The following is an 18,469-nucleotide window of genomic DNA, read 5'->3' as shown; positions in this document are numbered from 1 at the left end:
AAGCAACTCCAAGGATCCCCTGACCTGTCTTTTCTTGTCTTCTACAGGCCTTGCAAAGCCCATTGGGCTGGTGGAGGGGCCAGGTGGCCTGGGCCAGGGAGGAGTGGCTGCCACTCTGCAAGATGACAGCCAAGAGACCGAGGGCAAGTTCGAGGACTTTGGGTACAATGCACAGCTCAGTGACCGCATCTCCCTGGATAGGACCATCCCTGACTACAGGCCCAAGAGGTGAGCAGCCTGGCCTTAGCCCCTGAGGACTGGAGGTGGGATTGTGCTACACAGGGGCATGGGGCTGCAGAATATTCCTCGGTCTCTTTGTGGCTCTGTCTCCCTTGATCCCTCTGTCTCTGTATCTCTCTGTGTCTCTTTTCTGTCTCCCTCAATCTTCCTTTCTGTCTTTCTGTCTCTCTGTCTCTCTCTCTCTCTATCTCTGTCTCCCTGTCTCTCTCTCCCTGTTTCTGACTCTCTGTCACTCCCTCCCTGTCTCTGACTCTTTCTGTCGCTGTCTATTCATTTCTCTGTCTCTGTCTCTGTTTTTTTCTCTCTCTGTCTCTCTGTCTCTCTCCTCCTCTCTCTCTCCTCTCTCCCTCTCTCTCTCCTCATCTCTCTCTCTCTCTCTCTCTCTCTCTCTCTCTCTCTCTCTCTCTCTCCTCCCTCCCCTCCCCTCCCTTCCTCTTTCTTTCTCTCTTTCTCTGTCTCTCTTGCCCCTCTCCTGTCTGCTCTGTTCCTCTCTTTTGAGCCCCATCCACACGCAGGATCAGTCCCCTTTCCCTTTGGTCTCAGAGGCTGGAAGGCTGGAGGTGGCTGGGCTATCTCTGTGAGCCCATGTGTATATAGACGTGCACATAGGTTTGCAGATGGACTTGAACACCTGAGCTTTGGTTCCTGCTGAGTATGTTCTTCTCGCTGGCTTTTGCAGCTATTGCTGGTGTGTGTGTGCTGTGACTGCTCAGTGAGCCTTCAGTGTCCTGAAAAGGTTTCAGCAGTCCTTCAGAGGGTGTGGCCATCTTGTTCCTCACCACAAAGGTGCTCATTGCTATAGCCTTGCTTGTGTCTCAGGACTGGGTTCTTGCCCCTGATTATTATCTCAGTCCAAAAGCACACAAGGGGGCTGACCAGAGCTGAGCTTGAACAAATACCTTGATAGGAAGACTGGCTAGGCCCAGCACCTACAGTGCCAAGATGGCTGCTCTTGTGCTCCATCAGAGACCACCAGGACAGGAGGCCTAGACAGAGAAACTCTCAGCAGCTCCTGATAACTAAGCTCAGGGCTCAGCACCTGCCAGAGTGCTCTTGGGGCCCGGTGAAGGTCGATGAGTGGTAGTAGGTCTGTTTGCAGCTCTCCTACTGCCTGGTGGACCTAAGGACTAGAACTCCAGCAAGGGGGCTGGAGAGATGGCTCAGAGGTTAAGAGCATCGACGGCTCTTCCAGAGGTCCTGAGTTCAATTCCCGGTAACCACATAGTGGCTCACAACCATCTGTAATGAGATCTGATGCCCTCTTCTGGTGTGTCTGAAGACAGCGACAGTGTACTCATATATAATAAATAAATAAATTTAAAAAAAAAAAAAAAAGAACTCCAGCAAGGAGCTTGCCGAGGAGGGTGGAGCGGGAAAGAAGGTGAAAAAAGAAGCTTGGAGATGTGCCTCACCAGAGCAGTGGGTGCGGTGAGGGAGAAGAAAGGAGGGGCCACCCCACCACCATCCACCGAGTTCCTGAGTCTCAATCTTTGAGCTGCTTTTGAGGACTTTCGTTCCTCACCCCCAGTTTGCTCTGTGCATGAGCCGAGGTATTAAGATGGCCAAAGCCCGGAGTCCCGGCTGGCTGTGTACGCCCAGAATCTGGAACAGTTCTCTGGGGCTGTGCTTGAACCGCTCCCAGGAGGTGCCTGGGCTGGGGTGATCCTCCCAGCAATGGAATGGAGACTGTACCTCTGGGATTATTTTGGTAGCTGTGCTATTTTTTAACTCCCAAAATAACCTGTATTTTTCATGCCTGATTCTCTTATTTTTGGGTATCTTCTGAAATTCAGAAGTTGAATTATTTACATCCTGAGACAGACCCAGGAAGCTGCTAGCTGCTGCCTTCAAATCTGAGGTTACGCAAAGGTTTATGACCTGCTTTGGTAGAACCCTGTTAAGTTCTTTCTTGAAGTCTGCCGGCCTGGGTTGGGAAGGTGAGAAAGGACTATGGAGAGTGTGGAGGTAATTCCCTGACCTGGGCAGTCCACCTGTATCAGAATGTCACCCACTTGTCTTGTCAAGGAACAGTGAGCTCTCCCAGCCTGACGTTCCCACAGTAGGCTCTCCCCCGGTGAACCCTCCCATGATGGGCTCTCCCTGATGGACATTCCCCTTCCCAGAGAGTGAACCAAGGACAAGTGTACTCAGAACTTCATCACTCAGCTCTCGAACCTCCTTTCCCTATGTCCAGTTTCATGAAGTATGTCAGAAGGCCTACTCCAGGTGAGTGAGGTATGTGTACCAGGCCTGGCCAATCAGAACAAAGGCATGATGGGAACCAGCCCGGAGAGACACTGGGGCAATTGCATGCTGGAGCTGCTGAGAAATAAAACAGAAGCAAGTGGGATGTCTGAGCATGCAGGTGGACGGTCAAAGTGTGGTGGGCAGGCTCTGAGATGATGCTTGAATAGGCACCCACCCCTCCCGGGGGCTCAAGCCCTTCATGTCCACTTTAACCCTCATGTGACTGTACCACATGACAGTCCCCAACCTAGAATCTTTGAAGAGGTCTCCAAATCCCTGCTGTCCCCGAGACCCCAGAGCCATGACAAGAAATGGCTGTTGTATGAGTTATAACCTTAGGCTGTTGTGTGCAGCCTGTGATGGACATCCTGTGAAGAGCAAGGTGAATACAAATTGCCCTCCTCAGCAAACTTTCACACCTGGTATTAGGGACAGGCGTCTGAGGGTGGCTAAGTGGGAAAAGCGATCATTGCAAGCTCAGTCCAGGCTCCCCCTAAACTTTCTGTCTATGATCTCCTCAAGGGCTTCACCCTCCCAGCATGGCCAGAACATGCCTCCAGGACCAGCAGGCTTGGTCATCGGAAACTAGGCTGCAGGCATGCGTGCGTGTGTATGCACACATGTGAGTGTGTTCCAGCACCCACGGGCGGACACCACCCACTCAGATGATTTCTCACACTTTCTAGTCGGTGTCATCCTTGGATGCCTTTTGTCTGGGGGTGGACAGTTTTTCTAATTAAGCGGCAGCTTTAATTATGGCACAAAACGCATCACATAGATGTTGATTACTAAGCCTGCCCCTGGGATGACGAAAGGAGGCCAGTAAATCCAAATTAAACAGTGTCATCAAAGCGAACAGCGTTCCCCCAGAAGCCTCTGCCGTGATGTCCCCTGCCTCGTGTTTGTGGTCTCCATGCATATTCATTGTCTGAGCCAGGAACAGCTTGGCTGTCAGCTCCAATAAGTGCAGATTGAGTGCGTGGCAAGCAGAAGGCTGAGCTAGCTCCTTGGGTTCAGGCTGCACCGTCTACTGGACGAACCCCACCCCCTCCCACACACACAACCCTTGTGCTCTTGGTCCTTGAGAGGAAGGAAGGAACTTTGGACACTGCGGATCTCAGGGCCATTGGGGTTCCCTGAAGACGTGACCCTTGACCTGTGTTTTGTGGTGCAATAGTTTTTTTTTGTTTTTTTTTTTTTGTTTATTTGTTTTTTTGTCGGTTCATTTTCGTTTGGTGGTGGTTTTCTGGAGGGGTCTCCTCATGTAGTCCAGGCTAGGCTGAAATTCACAGTCCTCCTGCCTCAGCCTTCTGAGTACTGGAATGACAGTTCTGTGTCCCGATACCTGGTCCTAGTTTTTACTAGGCGTGGAGCTGTGGACAGCAAGTCCTTGTCCTGAATGCAAGCTAATTCTTACCAGTTTTCTCCGCCTCGGTCTACACTCAGGTAGTGCTGTGAAGGACAACTGGAAGGCCTTGAGTCCAGGAGGATCCAGCCCAGCAACTGTCTCTGGTGCTCCAAACCTGACCCTGGCAACATAGATTGGAGTTATGAAACCTAATTTGACAATGAAAGCCACCGTCCTTGCATCCTTCAATGGAGTTAGAGCACAGGGCCTCCTCTCAGGAGGCAGAGCTGGACACAGAGTTCATTGGCTGTGGTATGCCTTCAACCTTAGGCCTACAGGGCTGCCGTCCCCGTCTCCTGCTGTGTGAGTTCTGACCAGGGCCCACTGAGCATCCACAGGGCCCTGTAGAGGGTCCTGGGCTAAGGCAGCAAGGAGCTTAACACAGCTCTGAGAGTCAACGGAGAACATCAAGGGCTGAGCTGACCCAGAACATAGTGTGTCACCCAGACCAAGGAGATCTGCCAGCACCAGTGACCCACAAACAGTTTGAGGGTTGTCACTACCTGAACAGGGGACATACCTACACTCCTGTGGGGCCAGGGGAGGCTGCCTGTCTCCAAGTGGCTGGTTCACTCAGGTAGTGACCCTATAACCAGTTTGAGGTCCCTTTGAGAGAGGGTGGTATGAGAGTGTTCTGCGTGTGTCTTGCTTCTGACACGTGGTTGAAGTGTGTCTGTCTCCAAAGGGAGTTTGAACCTGTGAGGAGAGGGCTGGTAGGTGGAGCATGTGGGCTTGCTTTCAGCATTTTGGTTCCTGTGGCTTTCAGTCTTTGAACATGGACATGTGTACATAACTGTAGGGGCAGGCACTGTGTAAATGAACATGCTCCACATGCCATCAACATGCCAACTAGAGGGGTCTTGGTGGGATGTGTCTGGGTCTTCAGACAAAATGCCAGGTGTACATGTGTGAATGTGGACATGCATGTGTGGAAATGTGTGCTCATATGTGCAAATTGTGTGTGTGTGTGTGTGTGTGTGTGTGTGTGTGTGTGTGTGCATAGGTGTGGGTATTTTGTAGGGCAGGCTTGTCTCTAGCAACATGGATGGATAGGGGGATGGACAGATGGATGGATGGATGGATGGATGGATGGATGGATGGACAGACTCAGTCTGTGAAAGACAATTTGATACAGGAGGGACCCCTAGTTTCTGGGTCCTTACTGTCTTTTTTCCTCTGGCCATGGGAGGCACTCCTCCCCTGCTTCTTAGATGGCAGTGAGAAGGCAGTAGCACAGGTGGCTACCTAGTTCAGGGTTTTGAACTGCATGCGCTCTGCTTGGATGAACATGTTTCTCACACGTGTGCTCTGCTTGTGTGAGCATGTGTTTCCCAGCAAGGCAGGACGCTGCCGTGAAGCACGGCAGCAGCACAGTCCCCAAGGACCTGCCTCCCAAGAATCTTCTCCCCATACAATATTCCCAGAAGTGAGGGCACAGTTTCCAAATGAGAAACTTTCTGTCTGCTGAGGCCCAGCCGGGCATGAGACACCGGTGACGTTGCTTCGCAACCAGTGGCTCTCGGGGATATGCCACCACTTTGCTTCTTGACATTCCCTCCATCGTTTTCCCAGGGCACAAGGGGCAGCCTCATGCATTTCCATTAGCACCGCTGATCTGGGCGTCTGGGGAGAGATGCTCAGGTGCTTGGCAAGTGCACGGCCCCTGCCATCTCTCAGGCAGGATTCTCCCATCTCCCTGTTGAGTCTCCGTGGCACAGGGTCCCTTTAGTGTACTTCCCAGCCTCGCCCTCGCCCTCCACATGCCTAACCATGGGTTTGCAGAAGCCCTACTCTGTGCCAGCAATGAGAGGGGACAATATCCACAGAAAAGCCATGGTGGGCAAACTAGTTGGTTGATTGCTCATGGTTGAGCACACTGCTTGATTTTGCTTGGGGGGACACTGAGCCCAAGAATGGGAACAAAACAGAGCCACCATATCCTGGTGCATGGCAAGCCAGAAAGGCGGCGTGGCTGACCACAAGAAGACCTAAGCTCTGGTTTATTTCCCCTCTGACAGACAGGATACTGAAGCTGGGAGGGGCCTCTGGCTCCTATGCACTCTGCAGCTGTGGAGTCATGGTTCATTCTTTTCTTCTCTGAGTCCTGGAGTCTCAGATGGTCCAGAACATTATCTCAGCACGCACATTACTCCAGGGACCCCAAGGTTAGGAGGGGACACAGGGCGATTGAGACATTACCTCCTGAACAATTTTCACACATGCAGCCCAGAGTACCACACCGACTCCGTATTGTAAGCCATCATTTGTCTGAAGAGGGACAAGGGACCTCCAGGGCACATGACACATAGCTCTCTGTAATACGCAGTAGCGAGGACATTGTCAGACCCACATCAGTGCCCATAAGGAGAGGGCCGAACTGGGGTGGAATGGGTTCAGCTCTGTGTCATATCTGAGCTTTCAGAATGGGACATAGAAGCTGAGAAATGAGACGGACAGCGAGAGCTCGGGGGTGTGTGAGACAGTGTGAGATGTGAGCCAGCAACTACTCATTTCTGTATTTGTTCAAAGGACTGCATGGCACTATCTGTTGTCCCTGTCTGTCTGTCCTTATCTCTGTATTTCCCTCTGTCTCTGTCTTTCTCTCCTTTTGACTCTCTGTTACCTTGTCTTTATCTCTGTGTCTGTGTCTTGTGCCCACATCCCAGCCCAGTGGGATGGTGAATGTGAGAAGAGTCCAGCCTTCCTCAGTGCAGGCAGTAAGCCAAGGCTGGCCCCCATAGACGGAGAGATAGGATCTCTCCCTCTCAACAGCCCTTGACGGGCTGAGGGCCAGAGACAGGACACGCCCTCATGATCCAGTCCTTGCCAGTGGAAGGGTCTATGAGGCAAGTGCATGTATCTGTGGACAACTCCATGGGCTTCCAAACAACTAACCCAGAAACAGAAGGAGAATTGGTACAGTCCATCCCGGTCCAGCCGGCTACTGCCTCCTGATAGCACATGGCAGGATGCTCAGATAGTATTTGTCCTGAATGTCCACCACCATCCTCTTATGAAGGAGTAGGAAAGAAGACCCTGACAGAGGACATGGGTGAGGGAAACAGCCATGAGGTCTGTGTGCTGGGTGAGTGTTGTATATACTTGTCCTCAGAGCAAACCAACCACCATCCCATGTGCAGAAGATCATCTCAGCTGGGCTTCTTGACTGTTTACATCTGCTCATAGAGAGGTAGGAGTGACTACAAGATGGCCGCCTGAGTATCTAGTGTCTCCCTACCACCTGTTGGTATGCAGTGATTCCCCGTGGCCCCAGGAAGGGGCTAGAGTCTATAGGCCAGAGAAGACTAAGGCTAAGGCTTCATCTGAGGTTGTGGGGAAATCAACATCCCCGCTGATGACTTTCCGGTGTGGCCTTCTGAGAGTAGCCGCTCACAGTCCTGTAGGCAAGCTGTGCTCTGTAAGGAAACCCAGCTGGTTCCCCAGGGTGAACTTCCGTGGAATTGTGCCTGTTTGTTGTTGGGTCCTGAGGAGGAGAAATAACTTTATTTACATCCTGCATCTTCTTTGGGAAGGGGCTTCAGCAGCAATAAGGATAAATGATGGGCAAGGACTCTAACGATGGACCCAGCGACAGCTACACAATTTCCTGGTGCAGGAAACAGTTAAACTCCGCCCGAGGGGAGGCATGGGGTCCCTTCTGGGTGGCTGCAAGTCCGCTAATGTTTTCTCCATTCTACATGCTTTGCAAGTTCATGGAAATCATGCATTCAACTTTCTCCTTCCACGGATAAATGGACCCAGGTCGTCTTGTCAGGAAGCGTTTGTCTGAGTGATGAAATCTGCATAGCTAAGCACACCCAGCCCATATCAATGTGGCGCTGCTGCAAGGTACTTGTCCCTTGAAAGTCACACAGGCGGCTGGGGATGTATGCAGCCTGGCCATGAGGGCGCTGACTGCTCTGGGGAGGCTGGGTCCTTAACCATGCTGTGTATGGGGTGTCCCTTCCCTGCTCTGCTCCTGACCCGGATGGTTTGGGTTTGAATCCCCGCAGCTGAGAGAATGCGTCCTCGTCTCTAACAGGGGAAGACTGAGCCTGCAAAGAGTAACAGTGAGCAAATGCGGTCCCTGTTCTCAAATGACACAAGAGCCCCTTCGACTCTAACTCTCGGTCTGAATGTGGAATGAACATTGCTGCTCCTGGTGTCACAGGCTGAGCTGTGTTCCCTGAATTCGCTTTGAAACATTAACCTACAGGACTTCATATGCTCACCTGGAGGCAGAGTTACTATGATCGTGATTAGTGAAGGACAGACCCCTGACCCTCCCCCCCAAAAAAATCCCATTTAAAGAGAAGGAAGCAAGGGCTGGAGAGACGGCTCAGTCGTTAAGAGCACTGACTGCTCTTCCAGAGGTCCTGAGTTCAAAGCCCAGCAACCACATGGTGGCTCACAACCATCCGTTATGGGATCTGGCGCCCTCTTCTGGTGGGTCTGAAGATAGCAACAGTGTACTCACACATAATAAATAAATTAATTCTTTTTTTTTAAAAGAGGAGGCATAGGTCGGGTAGGTGACTGCCTGTTGTGCACCCCTGTGATTTTTCTCATATATAATAAACATTATTAATGTATTAATATATAAATACATTATTTATTTGTGGGTTGACTCACATGCCACAGCACATGTCTGGGAGTCAGAGTGAAAGACCCCCGGAGAGGACCTTTCCCTCAGGAGGAGTCCCAAGCGCCCAATGACCGAGCCGAGTCCACTCGGATGCAATCAGCAAGAGGGTTTATTGGAAAACACAGGTACCTGCGGGCATACAGTCTCTTCAGAGGACTTGCGCGCCCAGCAGCTCCAGCATGGGGCTTTTATAGGGATTGGGGAAGCAGAAGCGGGCGTGCAGAAGCAGATGCATGAATTTACGGGATTGGTGGATTCAAACGAGGCACATAGACATGTTCACATATGATTGGCTATTTCACATGATGAGGTAATAAGGTATAGCTACACATTGGCAGGTTTGGGGGCGTCCTGGATGTTGGGGGCTGGGGGCTTATCTCTTCCTGCCAGGTGGCCTGTGAGTCAGATCCGGTACTCCTGGTCTGTTCTGCATTCCTTTCCTTTTATGGTCTGTTAGTTCTAGCGGCAGGGCGGGGCTGCCTGGACTTGCTTTTCACAGTGTTTAGTCCTGAGGTTGTGAATTTTGAAACATACTCTTTTAACTTCATATTTTTAAACCTTAAATCTGTATGATTTTCCTTTCAAGAGGACAACTTGTAAAAACCATTTCTTCCCTTTCGCTCTGTGGGTCTTAGGGACTGAAGTCAGGTTGTCAGATTTGGCGAGCACCTCTAGATGCTGAGCTTTGGAACACATAGGAACGTGCCCTGGAGGCACTAGGGAGATGTTGTGTGATTCCTGTCATCTCCTATCTCCCTAGCTAGGGAGAACCTAGGGGAACCCCTAGCTCCCCTCCAGTCTTCCCCCCACCCCTTGGTGACAGTTTTGTCTCCCACAGTATTATCTACCCTTATGTTCAGTATGGTCACGCCATGCCCCCCCCACTCACACTCCTGCTTCCAAAGGGGTTGGGTGGTACCGACCCAGCACATCTCTCCTGTAGCATCCTGTATCACACAGGTGTGTTTAAGTTTAAATGGCTTTCCCGTTAGGAAGGAAACCTTATTTACTTCTGTGAGGAGTCTTCTTTTTTTCTTTTTTCTTTTTTTTTTTTTTTTTTTTTTCGGGGCTGGGGACCGAACCCAGGGCCTTGCGCTTTGCTAGGCAAGCGCTCTACCCCTGGGCTAAATCCCCAACCCCGAGACTTAACAGCTTTCTGTGGTCTCCACCCCTTGCTTCACCTAATTTCCTGAGTTTCATTTCTTCTTTCATCCGTTGCTGTTTTGAGATAGGATCTCGGTCTAGCCCAGATTGGTTTGGCTAGCCTCAAACTCACAGCGATCCTCCTGCCTCATCCTCCTGAGAGCTGGGATTACCAGTGTAAACCGCCTGACTTCCCTCGCTCCTTCACTTTCTTATTTGGATTTTATTTCATGTTTATGAGTGATCTGCCTTTATAGATGCATGTGTGTCTGTGTACCACATGCATTTCTCATGTTGGCCAGAAGGGGGCATCAGATCCCCTGGAACTGGAGTTAGGGGAAGGTAGTGAGCCACCATGTGGGTGTTGGGAATCAAACCTGGGTCCTCCGGAAAAGCAGCTAGTGCTCTTAACAACCCTCCATCTCTGTAGCCCCTGAGTTGGGTTTTTTGTTTGTTTGTTTGTTTGTTTGTTTTTTGTTTTTTGTTTTTATTGTTGTTATTCTGAGGCAGAATATTAAGCATCCCAGTATCTTAGGGCGTGATAAACCACCAAGACCAAAAGTAACTTGGGGAAGGGTTTATTTCATTTTAAGTTTCCAGGTAATGGCTCAGTGGAAGACTGAGGCAGGAACTCAAGCAGGACAGAGACCTGGAGGTACAAACTGATGCAGAGGCCACAGAGGGGTGCTGCTTACTGGCTTGCTCCTCATGGCTTCTTGACTTGCTTTGCTATACAGTCCAGGACCACCAGCCCAGGGACGGCCCCACCCATAGTGATCTGGGTCCTCTCACATCAATAATTAATCAGGTCAATATCCCATGGCCTTGCCTAGAGGCCAGGCTCATGGAGATCTGTTCACCATTATGGTTCTCTAGCTTGTGTCAAGTTAACATAAAACTAGCCGGCACGCTCAGGTTGGGTAGAACTTGTTATATAGCCAAGAATGACCTTGAAATCCCAATCCTTCTGCCTCTGCCCTTGGGTCTTGTTTGTCACACCCTTGTGTATTTGTCAGCTGCATTTGCTTCTGTTTGAAACATGACTTCCCCCACTCAACCACAGAGTCAAGGTTCTCCCAGTTTTGCCCTTTCCTCTGCACTCCCATAGGCATGAGGCTTCCTCCCTGTGTCTTTCATGCTGGACTCTTGCTACCCAGCACATTTGTTCATTACAGCCAGGTGGTTTCTGCATACTTACCCCCAGTTCAGAGGAACTTGATAAGACAGTTGCACTGAGCTCACTGTTCATGGCCTATACTGTCTACCTGGCCGGATCTCAGCTGATAGGTGCTCAGGATATCTAGAGACTACAACCTGTTCTTCCTGCTCTGAGACCATGAACAACCCTGGAACTGTACTGAGAGTGGGCAGCACAGCTCCCTCAAATAGACCTCATGAACCTCCATCCTCTACCCCTACCCCTAACCCTAAACCCTAAACCCTAACCCTAACCCAATAAGCATCCTGTGATATAAAAGGCTTAAAGTGGGTGGGCACAGGCTGTGTGAGAAGCTGCAGCTTCCAAAGGTTGGCTCCTTGTAGCATTTCTTGGTTTCCAGTGACTGCCTCGTCTCTGCCCTTCTGCTGGCTTCAGGGTCTAGAACCTGCCAGGTTGACCTCCCACAGTGACCACCGCAGTCCCAGCTTCCCGCTGCACCCCTGGTGACCACCATGCCTCCCACAGGTGCCGACAGATAACGTATTCTGAAGACCTGCCCCAGATCTCCGTGGTCTTCATCTTTGTCAATGAGGCACTTTCAGTCATCCTGCGTTCTGTACACAGCGTGGTCAACCACACACCGTCCCAGCTCCTGAAGGAGATCATCCTGGTGGATGACAATAGCGACAATGGTGAGTGGCTGTCCATTGATATTGAGGGTATCCATGCTGGGCAAGCACGTGGCTTTGATGCCTTAAGAGTAGTGCTGTCAGGCACAGGGCTCTGCATCTGTGGGCCAGCTCACGGTGGGTATGGATTCCCATGGCCATCCCAGCCAAGGGCTTCTAACGAGAGGCTTGAAACCATAGAGTTGAGTTGCTAAGTTGACAGGCAACAGCTTGGAGGTGCAGCCCGGGAAAGCACCTTGCCCAGTGATGTCCCATCTTCAGCTGCTGCACCAACACACCGGGCTCTGGGCCTGTGACCCTTCCTCTCGTGTTATTGTCACACAGTCCTCTATGCTCCTTCCTCTCAAGGCCACTACCAATGGTTACTTTACAGATTGCCGGGAGGAAGTGTCTAACAAAATCAACGTAAGGAAGAGCCTGTTTTGGTTCAGTTTGAGGGTGTGATGCATCCTGATGGGGCTGGCATGGCAGAAGGCAGGGAAGGCAGCTAGCCGCATCCACATTCAGAAGACAGAGAAGATTGATGCCAGTGCTCAGTTCATCTCTCCTGTTTTTAGTCTAGGACTCCATGGGTGGTGCCGTCCATGGTTAGAATGAGCCTCCCACCTCTATTAACCCAATCTAGAAACTTCCTTATTTACCATTTTAACCATTTTCAGGCTCATGGTTCAATGATACTGAGGACATCCATGTTGGGCAAATGCCATCTCTATCTCAGAACTGTCGGTGGGGGGTGTCTTTTGAGCCTCATCCTGTAGCCCAGGCTAGCTTGGGGCTCATTACATAGCCTAGGCCGATCCCAGACTTGCAGAGATCCTCCTGCCTCACCTGCTTGAGTTCTGGGATCACAGACATAGGCCACCATGCTGTGACCACAGAATTCTTTCGTCATCCCAAACTGGACGTGCTCTCATGGAAGCCAGTTGCTCAACTGCCCCAGTGGCCAGCACCTTCCTACTGCTCCTCCATGGATTCGACACCTATAGACGTGTCAAAAAGACAACCAAACCACACTGTCTGTTAGTGTCTGATATGTGTCACTTTATACTGTGCCACAGTCCCTCCATATTGCAAAGAGAGTGTCCTATCTCATCATCACCAAGTGACTCCCTTGTGTGGAGGGACCTTGCTGGGTGCTCCCTCATCTGCATAGGAGTTCATTTCTGTGTGTAAAGATCTGGCTGACTGGGGTTGGGGATTTAGCTCAGCGGTAGAGCTTGCCTAGGGAGCGCAAGGCCCTGGGTTCAGTCGCCAGCTCCAAAAAAAAAGAAAAAAGAAAAAAGAAAAAAAAAAAAAAAAGATCTGGCTGACCATACCCTCTTCTGCACAAGGTCTTCATTCTTGCTTGTAGCTCAACTGTGGGTCCTGCTGCCTATGCTGCGTTTATCACTTTGACCTGAGTTGTTCTTATTTTTTTGTTTGTTTGTTTGTTTGTTTGTTTTCCGGAGCTGAGGACTGAACCCAGGGCCTTGAGCTTGCTAAGCAAGTGCTCTACCACTGAGCTAAATCTCCAACTCCTGAGTTGTTCTTATTTTTGTCACCTTTGTACTTTGTCCATATTCACAGGACGGGGGCTCTTTGCAGTATTTTGGATATCACCCAACCCAGTATTTTTTTGAAACTCCAGTTTGGGAGCAGGGCTCAGACATCCCAGACACGGCTCAGGCTCTTGCCAGCGCAGCATGCTAACAAACTGTATCTTCCCCATTCAGTGGAACTCAAGTTCAATCTGGACCAGTATGTTCACAAAAGGTACCCAGGCCTCGTGAAGGTTGTGCGTAACAGCCGTCGGGAAGGCCTGATCCGTGCCCGGCTGCAGGGGTGGAAGGTGGCCACGGCTCCCATCGTTGGCTTCTTTGATGCCCACGTGGAGTTCAACACTGGCTGGTAAGGGCTGGGGTGTGTGAGCATCCTGTGTGGATTCAGATCAGACGGTGCATAAGGCTGGGTGGGGGCTGTGGCTCTGGAGGTTTCTAGAGATGGTCTAGGCTGATAGCTGTTTGGCATAAGAGGAAGTATTTTCTTGACCTTGTGGGAAATTCTAGATCTAGGAACTACTTTTTAATTCAGGGAAAGGATTGGTTTCAAATGAGAAACCAATGGGGGGGCCCTGTGGCCAGGAGGTGAAGAAGCATCCCCATCTCGTGGTCATAAGCCAGCAGGTATGCACAATATCCATTACAGGAGCAATCTGTCTGTCCCTCCAGTGTGGATTGGGATCCTGTGGTCTGTGGAGGCAGGAACCTTAGACCAGAGCAGGCCTATATAAGACCAAGACATCCACAAGGGCTGAGTGGTCCAGGATCTCTGGGATTTCTCATATTCATTCAGCAAAGAATGCTTTAAGAACAGTGTCTTTTGTCCAGCAAGTGACACATCCCAAAGAAGCAATGTCAGAGGCTTTGGGCCAGAGTTGGTTCCTTGACCCATGCTGCTATGAAAGAACTTGTTCCTCCTCCTGACCGTGGGCAGCTTTGCTTCAGTGACGCCCTCCTCTGGTGGCCAGGGTCCCTGGCTATTAATCTATGCGGGCTGTGCTGTACCTGTGGGTATGGCTGGCAGAGGTCTCCTATGGTCTTTGTTTCTCATATGGAGAAGGGGCATTCGAATCCCTACTTGTGGCTCTGCTCTGGGACTCAGTCTCTGTGCTTGTCAAGATCACAGAGCAGTATCTGCCACTGCATATATGCACATCACATGAGCATCTGGGACCATAAGCCAAGTTGCCAAGACCACTTTAGGGCAAGGTGTTGTGAGAAGTGAGAGTGGGTACCAGAGGGTGCAGAGAACGAGGGGGGGGGTGCAGAGGGAAGGTGGCCTGGAATAGTACTGCCCTGGGGCCACCAGCACCAAAGCTCCTCGCTAGCTGCTGAAGATAGTCCTCTGCCAACTCAGGCACTCTGATCAAGGCGCTTTGGGACTGGTCCCTCTGTGGGTCTAGAGAGGGTCTTGCCCTCTCTCAGCTCCTGGTGGCCAGATGTCCCTTGATGTGTGGCTGCATTACTCTGCTGGCTTCCACATGGCATTCTGTCCCTTGTTAGAACCCTCGTCAGTGGCTCTACCAGGAAGTCTCTGTGCCAAACCTGAGCCTTAGAGCTTCTCAGGGTCCACAGTTGTGATGGTTTGTATATGCTTGGCCCAGGGAGTGGCACCATTAGGAGGTGTGGCCTTGTTGGAGTAGATGTGTCATTGTGGGTGTGAGCTTCCCTTGTCCTAGCTGCCTGGAAGCCAGTCTTCCACTAGCAGCCTTCAGATGAAGATGTAGAACTCTCTGCTCCTCCTGCACCATGCCTGCCTGGATGCTGCCCTGCTCTTGCCTTGATGATAATGGACTGAAGCTCTGAACCTGTAAGCCAGCCCCAATTAAATGTCATCCTTATAAGAGTTGCCTTGGTCATGGTGTCTGTTCACAGCAGTAAAACCCTAACTAAGACAGAAGTTGGTACCAGGAGTTGGGTATTGCTGTGATATGCCTGACCATGCTTCTGTTTGGAAGAGTGTAGATTTGGGGGCTTTGGATTTGGAAGGCAGTGGAAAGCTTTGATGTGGAAGACTTTGTTACTGAGAGTGATTCGAATTGCGTGGACCTGGCCCAAGAGGTTTTGGAGAATTTCAGTGTCTGAAATGGTTGGGTTTTGTGTGTGTGTGTGTGTGTGTGTGTGCTTCAGTGAAGAATGTGGCTGCTTTTTGCCATTATCTGAGGAGTCTGCCTAAGGCTAAGGTGAAGAGACTCAGATTAATTGCATTGACAAAGGAAGTCTCAGAAACACTCATCCTAGACTTAGTTCTCTGGTTAGGTTTCATGAAGAGAATTTTAAACAAGAACAGCAAGTTGAGAAAGGAAAAATATAAAATATATGGTTCAAGTATTAAAGGAGCACCAGGAAGTGAAATGGAGCAGAATCCTGTGTTCAAGGACATTAAATTGAATTAAGGGAGTAGTTACCTTGGGCAAGTTCCAACCCAGCTAAGTGTAGGTCCAGGCATAGTAATATAAGCCTTTAATCCCAGGAGGCAAAGGCAAGCAGTTTTCTGAGTTCAAGGCCAGCCTAAGACAGAGCAGGTTCTAGGTGAAGAAAAGCTTAATTCCCAGTGTGGCTGTACATACCTTTAATCCCAGCATTCAGGAGAGAGTCATGCAGCTCTCTGAGTCCAAGGTCAATCTACAGAGCAAGTTCCAGGTCAGTCAAGCTTAGGCAGTGAAGGAGTTGCAAAACAGAAAGTGATAATGTAACAGAACAAGGGGGCCATGTACCAGCCCCAGCAAGCAGCAGAAATTGGCAGTTTCAGCCATTTGGCTCTGGTTTTAGAGTCAAGAATAGAAGGGACTACTGGAACAATTGACGCTGGTGAGATGGAGCTAAGAAATTAGCAGTGATTAAGCAAAGGCCCACATCAGTAAGGTGAAATCTTCTAGGAAGTGTTTTCTGAGAGCACAGAGAAGCTGTGTTTCAGAGATAGCCAAGGTTGTACCTCATGCTGTGGCTGGACTTGGTAAGAGTCACCCAGGTGGCACTGGTTTTGAAGGCATGAAGGGGTCATGAAGAGCAGCTTAAGATCAGTACTATGAGAAGCCATGGAAGGCCATTGGTAAAGGTGCAGCCCCAGTTGCAGTTGATGGCCCAGATCTGAAGGGGTCATGCAAAGGATTTGAGGCTTGGCACCATGAAGAGAGCCTACGAGAGGTTATTGGTGAAGCCCAGTTGCAGCAGAAGACCCCGTTGTATTGGCGATGCCAATACCATGGGATGATTACCGGAGAACAGCAGCAGCAGTGGAGTGGATCAACCTGAGCTTAGAGTGCTACAGAGGGCAGAGTTGGAGAAGTGAGGCCAGCCCTTTGGAGATACCAGAATATCATGTGTGGATCCCAGACATTGAAACAAGAAACTGTAACTCTGAAGTTGCCTTGGAGACCCCAAGATGTTCAAGATGCCAGAGGAAACTGCTAACAGGGAGTGGAACCAGCCCAGGAGAAAGACGTTTGTTGCAGTCAACAGAGATGAAAAAGGAGTTGGAGATCTGAAGACCGCGTTGACATCAGACGTGGAGATGCAGAGTTTGGAGTTTGCCCAGCTGGTTTCCTGTTCTTGCTTTGGAGATTACAGTTCAGTGATCTTTGAACTTTGGATTTTTAACATTGTTGAGACTGTTATAGACTACGGGGGCTTTGTAAATTGAACTAAATGTATTTTTCATGATGCTATGTTTAGGTATGGCCCCCATAGACTCATGTGTTTGAACAAGGCTGTGAGAGTCAGGGAGTGGAATGTGATAGTTTGTGTATGCTTGGCCCAGGGAGAGGCACCATTAGGAGGTGTGGCCTTGTTGGAGTAGGTGTGTCACTGTGGGCGTGTGCCTTGAGATCCTTATCCTAGCTGCCTGGAAGTCAGTCTTCTGCTAGAGCAGCCTTCCCATGAAGATGTAGAAGTCTCAGTTGTACCATACCTGCCTGAATGCTGCCATGTTCCCACCTTGATGATAATGAACTGAACCTCTAAACCTCTAAGCCAACCTCAATTAAATGTCATCAGCAGTAAAACCCTAAGTCCACCCAGGCCAGGTCACCATGGAACATCCAGTCGTTCCATTTTCAAGAGAAACGAAAACTCAGAATTTTGTACCACTTCTTTAAAATAGTTTAAAAAAATATTAGGTCACCCTTTTTAAAAATATTTATTTTATGTATATGAGTGCTTTAACTGCATGTACAACTGTAGGCCAGAAGAGGGCATCAGATCCCATTATAAATGGTTGTGAGCCACCATGTGGTTGCTGAGTACTGACCTTTGGAAGAACAGACAGTGCTCTTAACCACTGAGCCATCTCTCCAGCCCTTCTCCCACCAGTTAAAAGGAAATTTAAGTTGTTTTTCATTTATTATGAGCATATACACACTAGCATGCCATACTGTATGTGTGGAGATCGGAGCACAACTTAGAGGGATCAATTCTCTCCTTCTACCTTGCGGGTCCCAGGGATCGAATCCAGGCTTGGCAGCAAGCTCCTCTCCCCTCTGAGCCATCTCACCAGCCCACCAACTCATTTTTAAGTAGAGACATTTGTTATGGTGTCAACCTGGGGGTTGGGAGCCCCTACAGAGGGGCTCACTGCACAAATGTGTGGAACTATCCACCCGTGTGTGGTCCCAGAGTCCCTGAGGGTCCCCAGGTACTGAGGGTTTCAGGATATCTCTTAGCTCTTGGTGGTGGAGCAGCATTTCCTGATTCACCTGGTTTGGCCTGTCTGACAGGCATGGCATGGAAGCAGCTTCTCTTGTTCGGCTACCATGATACCCCAACTCTCTCACCTACTCTACAACTACAACTTGGTTGGTTATGTTCAGCAGGCATTTGGCAGACCCACCTCCTTCTGCTCACCACACTCCCATGCCTCCCTCCTCTGCTGCAGTGGCGCATCTCTTCTTTTTTTCACCTTTCCGTCACCTCCTCAAATCCTATACCATCAATCCTGCGTCACCAGCTACCCTCCCACTAGAGTCACCTTGTACTGTGGTGTGCATTGTGCACTATACAACAGCCGACGATGTCCACCATCAGCTCCCTGAACATGGTAGGCGCTTAGGAGAGCTGAATTTATCAGTCAGATGCAATTTTTTTAACCTACACAATTCTTATTTTCATAATTGGAAACCCTGCTTTCTGGAGAAGGCATGGCCTTTATTGCAGATCCTGTGCGTTGGCAGGAACGGCACTTGCAACGTCTCTGGTGGGCTTTGTTTATTCATTGATGAGGAGTTAGGTCAATAGAGGCTCCTGACAGGATAAAGGGATGGGCCCATATTGCCCTCACTCCTCATCCTTCTGTTGCTGTAGCACGACATCCTTGACCCAGAAGTCACTTAACTCTCAGATCTTAGGTGAACCCCAGCTTGGATATAGCCCTCTACCTTGTGGGTAGGTAACATGTCTTTGACC

At 50.0% G+C, this 18,469-nt stretch overlaps 1 protein-coding gene across 1 annotated transcript in view; it reads left to right on the top strand.

The window, feature by feature from the left end:
• Galnt9 (polypeptide N-acetylgalactosaminyltransferase 9) overlaps positions 1-18,469 on the top strand; it is a 78,473-nt gene that overhangs the window by 33,973 nt on the left and 26,031 nt on the right. The window contains exons 2-4 of the mRNA XM_032886805.1: positions 48-228; positions 11,368-11,534; positions 13,244-13,418. Of these exons, the coding sequence (XP_032742696.1) occupies positions 48-228; positions 11,368-11,534; positions 13,244-13,418 (523 nt within the window). The remainder of the gene's footprint in view (positions 1-47; positions 229-11,367; positions 11,535-13,243; positions 13,419-18,469) is intronic.

Source organism: Rattus rattus, chromosome 16 (assembly GCF_011064425.1).
Source record: "Rattus rattus isolate New Zealand chromosome 16, Rrattus_CSIRO_v1, whole genome shotgun sequence".
Lineage (NCBI taxonomy): Eukaryota > Metazoa > Chordata > Mammalia > Rodentia > Muridae > Rattus > Rattus rattus.
This window is presented reverse-complemented; position numbering and strand designations above follow the sequence as displayed.